Source organism: Dryobates pubescens, chromosome 23 (genome assembly GCF_014839835.1).
Source record: "Dryobates pubescens isolate bDryPub1 chromosome 23, bDryPub1.pri, whole genome shotgun sequence".
Classification (NCBI taxonomy): Eukaryota; Metazoa; Chordata; class Aves; order Piciformes; family Picidae; genus Dryobates; species Dryobates pubescens.
The window spans coordinates 1,070,701-1,081,602 of NC_071634.1; the positions used below are offsets into that span (position 1 = coordinate 1,070,701).

The 10,902-nt window shown below is 53.9% G+C and overlaps 1 protein-coding gene across 1 annotated transcript; it reads right to left on the reverse strand.

Moving 5' to 3' along the window:
• Positions 1-2,287: 2,287 nt before the first annotated feature.
• LOC128898451 (fatty acid-binding protein, liver-like) lies at positions 2,288-5,941 on the reverse strand. Its single transcript, XM_054172323.1, has 4 exons — positions 5,827-5,941; positions 5,105-5,277; positions 3,835-3,927; positions 2,288-2,399 (listed from the first exon to the last, which is right to left on the reverse strand). Exons 1-4 carry the CDS (start codon positions 5,891-5,893, stop codon positions 2,349-2,351), a joined length of 384 nt encoding a protein of 127 aa, XP_054028298.1. The 5' UTR covers positions 5,894-5,941; the 3' UTR covers positions 2,288-2,348.
• Positions 5,942-10,902: the final 4,961 nt, after the last annotated feature.

The window sequence follows — 10,902 nt, forward strand, 5'->3', positions numbered from 1 at the left end:
AACAAAGCCAGAAAGCCTGTTGCAAACCCATTTCTGTTCTCTCCACACCAGCCCTGCCCCTGCAGTCTCAGTTACATTGGAACTGATTCTTCCCTGAGTGGCTTTTGTTTCCCCAACACTTTCTCGTGCTGCCATCATTTCTTCACTGGGATGCCCATGGGTGTTTGACCAAGGGATGGTAGGAGTGGGAAGCTGGTTCCAAAAAGAGTCAGATGTGCCTGTGGGCATTGAGTGGAGCCTGAGCAAGAGCCAGGGCTGGTGTTTCTGATGCTGCAGGGGTGTGGTGGTTTGAGCCTTAACTGGGAGTTAAGAGCTCAGATGGGGGCAAGGCTGAGAAGCTCTCCCCCGCTGCCCCTACCTCCCAACAGAGAGGGAAAAAAGGAAGGGAAGGAGCAAATCCACCAAGAAATAATTTGGAGTGGGCCTGGAAGCAGAGAGGTAAAGAGTTTTCTTTAAGCAATATATACATTGCCCTCCCCCTGTTCTCAGAATGGGCATTAACCCCCCCCAGGGGCAACATCCTGCTGTCAGCAGTTTGCAAGTGGCACTTGGTGGAATTCCTCCATGAGGATAAATTAATCATAGTGAAGGAGACTCCTTAGTTACAACCCAGGAAATGGCTGCAGTGATGGCAGCAGGTGCCTCTGAGGAGTCCAGGCCAAAAGCCAGTTGCTCTGGCTGTGTGGATTGCTCTGCCTGCACAAATGGTTTCCAGGGGGGAAAGGTCACCTCTGATCACCTTCAGGGTGAGCTGAGGGCTGGGGTGGCTTTCAGCACCTGCCTCCCAGCTTGGGCAGGGGCTCAATCAGTTTTACAGAGCTAAAAAGGGAAGGTCTATGGGTGAGCTGCCAGTGGGCATCACACAGAGCTGAGGGAACCACATCAAGGCAGTGCTTGGGGGTCTAGATAGAACCAGGGCTTTGCACTCTGCGAAGTCCAACTGCTCTGCACCAGACATTCAGTGGCAGCCAGGAGATGAAGAGAAGGTTTGTTTAAGACTCCCACACCTGCTCCCCAGCAGAAGAGCAAGAAAACAGAATCAGCTTTTCCTCTTTGCATTTACTCAGAGATTTTGTGGATGTTTCTGCAGCTCTGAGTCCACTGGAGCCCAGCATCTGCTTTGTAGGTGCTGTTGAGCTAGGCCCTGCTGTTTGTCCCTGGGGTGCCCATCTGCTGTGGCAATCCACATTGGTCAGCTCTCAGCAAGAGGATCAATGCTGACCTGTCAGAGGAGAGCCTCCCCTGAGGAGAGAGGAGTCAGGGGAGAGCTGCACCTGAGGACAAATCGGTGGCACGTGCTGGGGATGCAGGAGGTGGTGGGAAAGGCCTTGTCTTGCTTCCCTAACATCCTCATCAGCTTTGAGCATTTGTAAGGACATCATCCCTGCTAGGTGCCTCCCACCAGCCCTGGAGCCTTCTGCCAGTGATCATTCCCAGTTGTCATCCCAGCACAGGCCTTGGAAAAGGCAGCTAAGAGAAGTTTCCTCTCCTCTGTGCAGCAGAAAGCCACAACTGCACACAGCCTTCAGCAGCAAGCAACAGGCTGGGAGATGACTTTGGTGCTCCTTCTGTACCTACACTGTGAGCAGCCAGTGCCCATCTCCTGCCAGGAGAAAGAAGCTCTCCTTCCCCCTGGCAGAGCTGGGCAGGTCCTGCTCAGCAGTTGGCAGCCATGGTTTGGGGAGGAATGCACACAGGGCACCCGAGGACTGTGTAGGAGCTCCTGCTGGTGGGAAGGGATGGGGAGGAGATGGGGATGGAGTGTCCAGAGCCTGTGGGGCTGGAGCCTGTTGCAGAGGTGTGAGGGTGAAGATGATGGCTGAGACACCTGAACTCCCCCCATGCTGCTGCCTTCCCCAGGGCAGCTTTCCAGGCAGGATCACTGAGGCTTCCTTCAGCCCCCCCTAAAGCATCCTTTAGCCCTGCCCTGTGCTCATGTTGGCCACGTGTGAAAGCAAAGGGAACAGAGCCCTTGCCCTGCCCACTGCAGCCACCCAGCCAGGGCAGCTGTGGCTACATGACCACTGGCACGTGCCTGGCAGGATGCTGGCACCGCTCCCCAGGGAGGAAGGAGGCTCTGGAAGAGTGCTCAGCAGCGTGGAGCACATCCCAGAAGGTGACTCAATGGCTGCAAGGCTGCAGCCTAGCCCAGTTCCATTCCCCAGCAGCAGCACAGCCCTGGCTCAGCTCATTGCCCAGGCTGTGGCAGGGCTTGCAGGAACGTGCCCAGCCCTGCATCTCCTTGGAGCAAGGGGACAGAAGCTGATGGCAAGGAGGAGGCCTTTAGTACAAAGTTGACTTTAATGGACACATTTTACACAGAGAGGTGGCTGCTGTGTGCACAGCTTCTAGATTCTCTTATTGACCCTCTTGTAGACGATGTCACCCATGGTAAGAACCTGAAAGACAAATGGAGAGAGTTAGCTCCAGACAGGGTCTGCCATGCAAATCAAAGCAGCACTGCTCCCCACCCTATCTCCTGTGACCTCAATTAGTGAAGCTTTGGATTTCTTGAGTGCCTCAAGCAAGCAGGAGGGAGCAGTCTGCTGATGTCTTCTTTACAAGTTCCAGGCCCAGAATCATAGAACCATAGAATCAACCAGGTTGGAAAAGACCTCAGAGATCATCAAGTCCAACCTGTCACCCAACACCATCTAATCAAGTAAACCATGGCACCAAGGGCCTCATCCAGGCTCCTCTTAAACACCTCCAGGGATGGGGACTCCACCACCTCCCTGGGCTGCACATTCCCATGGCCAATCTCTCTTGCTGGGAAGAACTTTCTCCTCACCTCCAGCCTAAACCTCCCCTGGCACAGCTTGAGACTGTGTCCTCTTGTTCTGCTGCTGGTTGCCTGGGAGAAGAGACCAACCCCCACCTGGCTACAACCTCCCTTCAGGGAGTTGGAGAGAGCAAGGAGGTCTCCCTGAGCCTCCTCTTCTCCAGGCTAAGCAACCCCAGCTCCCTCAGCCTCTCCTCACAGGGCTGTGCTCCAGACCCCTCCTGAGCCTTGTTGCCCTTCTCTGGACACCTTCAAGTCTCTCAATGTCCTTCTTGACCTGAGGAGCCCAGAGCTGGACACAGGACTCAAGGTGTGGCCTAGCCAGTGCTGAGCACAGGGCAGAATGACTTCGCTGCTCCTGCTGGCCACACTGTTCCTGATGCAGGCCAGGATGCCATTGGCTTTCTTTGCCACCTGGGCACACTGCAGGCTCATGTTCAGCCTACTATTGACCACTACCCACAGGTCCCTTTCTGCCTGGCTGCTCTCAGCCACTCTGACCCCGGCCTGTAGCACTGCCTGGGGTTGCTGTGGCCAATGTGCAGCACCTGGCACTTGGATGTGTTCAATCTCCTGCCCTTGCCCTCTGCCCATCTGTCCAGCCTGGCAAGGTCCCTCTGCAGAGCTCTCCTACCCTCTAACAGCTCAACTCCTGCTCCCAGCTTGGTGTCCTCTGCAACCTTACTGCTGATGGACTCAATGCCCTCATCCAGATCATCAATAAAGACACTGAACAGGCTGGGCCCCAGCACTGAACACACCAGACACACAGCTACATCTCTGGGTGGCTGAGAATGTGCCCTCCTTACCTGAGGATCTGATCAGCAAAGCCTGCTGGGCTTTGGAAGAGCATTCTGGGGACCTGACTACAATGAAAAACTGCTTTCAGTGCCTGGCTGAGTGACCAACCTTGGCTGAGAGCCTGTCTGCAGGCATGGCCTCATCTCCCACACCTCCCAAAGACCCACAGCACCTCTGCAGGCTTTCTAAGGCCAGCCCCCTGGGTGCAGCTGCCTGCACCATTCCCCCATGCTCTTCCCTTCTACACTTACACTGGTCATGATGTCTCCTTTCAGCTCGTTGACATACTTCATCCCTTGCATGGTTCCCACCAGTTTGTTGTCCCCCTCCAGCTGAAAAACAGCCTGGTGGGAGAGGACAGAAGCATTGCTGTTACTGCTGGAGAACATCTCACGCCCCAGATTGTCTCCTTCCTTCCTCTTCTGAACTGAGTTGTTGCCATTTCCCCTGCAAGCTGTCTGGAGCATTTTGGAGGAGAAGAAGGAAGGCTCTTCCCCCTGGCACTGCTGCTCCCTCTGTGCAGCCCTCATGCTCTCTGGGGCAGCTCCTCATGCAGCACCCAGACCAAGAGCAGCTGCGTGCCTGCTGCAAGAGGCACAGTTGGCCCAGGGCATGTTGGCTCCTCCTCACCACCCAACTACTGCACACTGCCACAGCAGCCTTCTTTGGGCTGAGCTGACAAGGAGCTGAGCAACAGCACGGAGCTACAGGATGTCTTGGTCAAGGTGAGGAAGAGTTCAAGGCACTTTCATAAAGTCAGTGATGGTGGCAAGCTCTCAGGCACAGGAATATCTGCTGAGTCTCCTGCCCCCAGGAGCTGCACATCTCCAAGGGCTACAGACAGCAGCAGCTCCCTGAGGGCAGCTGTCACTGCTCATTGAAAGGACTCAGATCCAGAACCCAGCAAGCCCCAGGTCTGTTCCTCTGTCTGTCTATCTCTCAGACTTGTTCCTCTGCCCTGCAGCTGCTGATTTACAGCTTCTGCTCAGGGACTTGAGTGATGCTGGAAATGGTGACAGAGCTGCTGGGGCTCACTGGAGCATTTCTTTGTTCATCCTTCCTGCTCACAAAGGCTCCTGCAGTGGCAGTTTCTCCTGAGGCAGGGCTGTAGGCAGTTGGCTGCTGCTGGTGCTGCTGTCCTGGCATTTTCTGAACCATTGGAAGCTATGTCCAGGAACAGGAGCTGACCCACTCTCAAGGCTCAGAATGGACTCCAGAATGGACTCTCCTTTCCAGAAAGTGTTCCTAAGAGAGCTGAGGGCCTGCAGGCAGCAGGGCAGTGGCTGCCATGCCTGCAGACTTGGTCTCAGCAGTTAGCTCCTTCCCATCACATCAAGTCCTGCTTGCAGACCGTGAGAGACAGAGCCAGGCTGGGGAACTGCCCAGGGCTCTTCCCTCTGTCAGCTCTAACACCTCTGCTCTGGTCAGTCCCTGTGCTCAAGTGCAGAGGAGATGGCTGGAAATGAAACTTAATGTCCTTCAGATCCCCCAGCCCTGGCAGAGGAGGAGCTGGTGACTCACCTTGGCTTTCTGTCCTGTTGGAAGTGTAAACTCAAACTCCTCCCCGATGGTAAATTCGTTTGTTATCACCTTGGAGCCAGTGGTCACAGAAAACTTGAACTTGTTCCCATCCTGCACAATCTCTGAGGTACTCTTGATGTCCTTGCCCTTCTGGATCTGGTCATCAGGAAGTCCTGCCCAGGAACAAGAGTTGTTTGGTGGAGCCATTGGTGATGCCAAATTAAAGTGGTGGCATTTGGGGACCTGCAGCTGGGAGGGTTTCTATTGCCCTGTGGAAAAGCTTTAGAGTGCTGATGGCTCCCCAAGGACCACATGGCCCTGAGTCTGCTGGGGAGGCAGGAGACCAAATGCTACCACCCTGGGTTTTGTGTGGGAACTGGGCATCTCCCTTGGCCCACTCTCAGGCTGGCAGCAGGGCAGGCACCCCCTAGCTAAGCACCAGATAGAAACTAACCCCCCCACTTGTCCTTCCTTCCCTGAACTCCAGCCACCATGCAGAGAGGCTCTCTTGTCTGCTTTGAGATCACATCTCCATACACATGCAGTTGAAATCCCCCAAGGATGGACAGAGACCAGGGGCAGAGAAACTGGGAGAGCTTTTCAGCCTGGAGCAGCAGCACAGCTGAGCTGCCAGGGAGCACTGGGAGCTGTGGAGGCAAAGCAGCACAGGGCAGATGCAGGCAGAGGGCAGATGCATGCACAGGGCACATGCAGGCACTTACCAATGGCTTTCATGAAAGGCTCAAAGTTCTCCTGGGACTGGAGCTCATACTTGCCAGTGAAGCTCATGGTGCAGGGCTCCCTGTGCTCCCTGTGCCAAGAGAAGGTGCTGTGCTGGGCAGCAGAGCCTTGCTTTATAATGCCCCATGGCTGTAAAGTGATGTAATTATTTTATGGGTCTGTTAAAACATTAACATCAAATTGGTCAGGGTCCAGAGATAAATGGCTCTGCATTGTGCAGGCCTTGATTTGCAGCAGGAGATGAAGGAGAGGAAATCCTGAGAGCCCATTTTATGGAGGGAGCAACGTGGCGGCTGGCAGCAACATAAGTGTGCAGATAGATTAATTATCAGAGGAGAGAGCCAAATGCCCTAAGCAGCTCCCAGGCTGAAGCACTGCTGCAGGTTATTAATAAAAGAGGAGGCTGCAATGAATGAAAGTATCACAGAATCACAGAAATATTTCAGGTTGGAAGAGACCCTCAGGATCACCAAGTCCAACCCAGAACCCTACTCTACAAGGGTCACCCTAACCCATAGCCCCAAGCACCACATCCAAACCACCTTTGAACATATCCAGGCTTGGGGACCGCACCACCTCCCTGGGCAGCACATTCCAGTCCTTGACCACTCTTGCCATGAAAAATATCTCTTGCTGTGCAGTGTAAACCTACCCAGTCACAGCTTGAGGCCATTGCCTCTTCTTGTGTCAGTAATTACCTGTGAGCAGAGACCAGCACCAACCTCTGCACAACCTCCTTTCAGGGAGCTGTAGAGAGCATTGAGGTCTCCCCTTAGCCTTCTCTTCTTCACACCAACCATCCCCAGCTTCTTCAGTTGCTCCTCATCAGATTTATTCTTCAAGCCCTTCACAGCTTCCTTGCCCTCCTCTGTCCTGGCTCCAGCACCTCCACATCTCTCTTATATTATGAGGTGCCCAGAACTGAACAGAACACTTGAGGTGTTCTCACCAGAATTGGGCACGAGAGGAGTGAGGCTCTTAGCCCTCTCTGAGCCAGGACCCACTTGAATTATAGCTACAGCATCTGGGGTGGTACTGGACAAAGGAGCAAGCTGTGAGTCCCAGGTTCACCTGCTACAGAATCCCATTTGTGGGAAAACCACAGATCACAGAACCTTTATTTCCAGTTTGAATTGCTGTATTGGAAAGGAAACAGCCATGAGCCAATCACCGGACCCGTGAACAGACCTTGTCAATAAGTTACGGTACCACTGAAGGAACCACTGCCAGGAACTATTTTATTGCATGAATGGCACAAGGAGCAGGGTAGTCAGTGGTGAGATACCTTCACAAGATCAGTTGTGGAATTACAGCCTCGGGGTTGGAATGGGCAAAAGAAAATTGCAACAATCCAAACGGCATTAGTGAGGAACTGGCTGAAAGCTCTGCCCAGCCAGGCGGCCACCGCGCTGTGATTGTGGCTGCGTGCACAGGGTCAGCAGCAAGTGAATTTAAAAGCTATGAGGAAAAGACTCAGTATTACAAGGAAAAGGCTCAGTCCTATGATGAAAGGATTCTTTATTTGGAAAAAGAATTAAAAGGTGACAGGGCACCGAGCCGGAGCCTTCGTGATTCGGTAGCCGTGCAAAGGAGAGGCCTAGCTGAGGGTTTCACAGCACAACCTGCCGCCGCTGGGTTCTTGCCGATGACTTTTCCCCTTTACAGGTGACCAGAACCAGGACCATGCAGGGAGAACTTTGAAGTAACAAACTTTAAAGCAGCTGTTCTAGGCACCACACTTGGGGAGGGAAACCCTGCCCGTCCAGGAAGGGAGACAAATGCTGCTCACGCCCAGAGCGCCTGAAGAAAGACAGCAGCTATAGCCTGCGAGCCAAACAAAGCTCCGAGAGTTACATGCTAGAGCCTGAGACCTGCTTACCCCAGAGTGGAGAGAAACCTCCAAGGCACAGCAACACTGGCCTGAGCAGCTGTGAGGAACTCAGCCAGCAAGCAGAACTCACCCAAGCTGTGGAAGGCAGCACCATGACTGAAGCAGGCAAAAAGCTGCCAAACGGCATTGGAAAAAGAGTTGCCCACCACAAGCTACAGGAAGCAAGGGAAATTTTCTACAGCTAGCAGCACAAACTGAAGCTTAGAAGAGGAAGCCCCCAGCTCTTCCAGGCTGTGCAGAACACGTGTTTCGCTGGAAAAAGAGAGTTCTGACCCAACAGTACTGAACCCAGCAGCAGCCTGTTGGGAGGTGAGCCAGCCTGCGAGCCGCCACCCGAAAAATAAGCCATGTGAAATAAACACGTCTGCTCACAGGCTCACAGGATGTTAGCGGTTGGAAGGGACCTCCAAAGGTCATCAAGTTCCCCCTGCCAGAGCAGGAGCAGAGAATCCAGCACAGGTCACACAGGAACACATCCAGACAGGGCTGCAAAGGCTCCACAGAAGGAGACTCCACAACCTCTCTGGGCAGCCTGCTCCAGGGCTCTGTGATCCTCACAGTCAAGAAGTTCCTCCTCATGTTGAGGTGGAACCTCCTGTGCTGCAGTTTCCATCCATTGCCCCTTGGCCTATCCCAGGGAGAAAGTGAGCAGAGGCTGTCCCCTCGCTCTTGACTGCCAGCCCTCAGCTATTGATAGACATTGATCAGATCCCTCTCAGCCTTCTCCTCTGCAGACTGAACAGCCCCAGGGCTCTCAGCCTCTCCTCCCCAGGCAGTGCTGCAGTCCCTTCAGCATCCTTGGAGTCCTCCCTTGGACTCTCTCCAGCAGATCCCTGTCCCTCCTGAACTGGGCAGCCCAGAGCTGGATGCAATATTCCAGGTGGGGTCTCACCAGAAGTCAAAAGGCAAAACACAGGAAAAAGCTGTGAATTTGAAATCAGGGAAATAGTCTCTGGCAACGGACTCCAGCTCTGATGAAGATGCTGCAGAAGTAGAGCACAAGTACCACATTCTCAAGCAGTTTGAACATTTCCAGACCTGAACTACTCTGACCATGTGATGGAGGAAAGCCATTTTGAAGTGGCAGAGAGTTCTGCCACTCTGCATGCCAAGAAGCAGCAAGTGTGCCATGTAAGAACGTTCTGTGCCACTGCGGCATCTCCAGATCCACGTTCCACCCCGGAGCAGAACGGGCTCTACACTGGAAAGAGCAGAGGACAAAACTCTGATCACAGCAGTCTGGAATCACCAAGAGCCATGGAAAGATCTGGGAATTCCAAAGGGCCTTCTTGTCCCGTGCAGAGCTGCGCCGGCCAGCAATCACTCTGGGCGTGCCTGCTGGGGTTGCAACACACATGTCCAACCTGGCACTTTGTGCCATGGTCTACCTGATTAGTTAGGGTTGGGTGATCAGTTGGACTTGATGATCTATAGAATTCTATAGACTTGATAATCTGCTACAGAATCCCATCTGGGGAAAACTGCAGATCCCAGCACCTTTATTTCCAGTTTTAATCCTGTATTGGAAATTCTTAGATCTGTGCTTGAATCATTCAACTGCCTGCATGTGTGGAAGGTAAGACCCACAACCCAATCACAGAACCTGTGAATATACTTTGTCAGTAAGTGGTGGTGGTGTCTGAAGCTACCATTGCCAGGAAATGGTAAATATAAAATAGAAATATTCACAGTATCAGAGTATCAAAGTATCAGAGTATCACTAAGGTTGGAAGAGACCTCAAAGATCATCAAGTCCAACCTGCCACCCCCCTGCCACAGACCTCATGACTAGACCATGGCACCAAGTGCCACATCCAATCCCCTCTTGAACATCTCCAGGAATGGGGACTCCACCACCTCCCTGGGCATTCATTTTATCACACACCCAGAGAGCCTTTGCAGTGCACACAGAGCTTCTGCCAGAGGAGAGCTTTTGCAGCACGGGGTGGGGGAAAAGCTGTTTACCTGCCCAGGCAGCTTCTCATCTATGGCTGTGCAGGACAGCAGCTTGCAGCAGGAACAAGTTACTTGTTTATGACTTCACCTCATTCTGCATAGAATCACAGAATTCTGAGGGCTGGAAGGGACCTCAAGGATCAGCCAGTTCCAATGCCCCTGCAATGGGCAGGGACACCTCACACCGCAGCAGGTTGCTCACAGCCACCTCCAGCCTGGCTGCAAACACCTCCAGGCAGGAGGCTTCCACCACCTCCCTGGGCAGCCTGTGCCAGGCTCTCACCACCCTCATGGGGAACTTCTTCCTAACATCCAATCTGAATCTCCCCACTTCTAGTTTTCCTCCATCCACCCCAAGTCCTATCCCTCCCTGACACCCTCCAAAGTCCCTCCCCAGCTTTCTTGGAGCCCCCTGCAGATCCTGGAAGGCCACAATGAGGTCTCCTGGGAGCCTTCTCCTCTCCAGCCTGCACAGCCCCAACTCCCTCAGTCTGTCCTCACAGCAGAGCAGCTCCAGCCCTCTGCTCATCCTCCTGGCCCTTCTCTGGTCACCTTCCAGCCCCTCCAGATCCTTCCTGGCACAGAGGCTCCAGAACTGGCCCCAGAGCTCCAGCTGTGGTCTCAGCAGAGTGGAGCAGAGGGGCAGAATCCCCTCCCTGGCCCTGCTGGCCACACTTCTCTTGCTGCAGCCCAGGCTCTGCTTGGCTCTCTGGGCTGCAAGTGCTCCCTGCTGGCTCCTGTTGAGCTTCTCCTCCCCCAGCACCCCAAGGCTTTTTCTTGAGGGCTGCTCTCCAGCCAGTCCCTGCCTAGCCCTGGATCAGTGCCTGGGATTGCCCTGCCCCAACTGCAGGGCCTTGCCCTTGGCCTTGTTAAACCTCATGAGGCTGGCTTGAGCCCAGCATGCAGCCTGTCCAGGTCCCTCTGCATGGATGTCTTCCCTCCAGGGTGTCAGCCACACCACACAGCTTGGTGCTGAGGGAGCCTCAGTGCCGCTGTCCATTGCACCGACAAAGATGTTGTGGTGGTTTAGACTGGGTGCTGGCCCAGATGCCACTGCACAGGCCACACCTGGGAGGTCCCAAAAGGGTCCAGCCCAGTGGGTGGTCACAGGAAGCCAGGTATTTCACCCATGATTTCCTGCTCCTCTATAAAACATCCACACGGGGGTCTTCTCACTCTCTTTCATCCCATCGCGCCACCCCTTATTTCT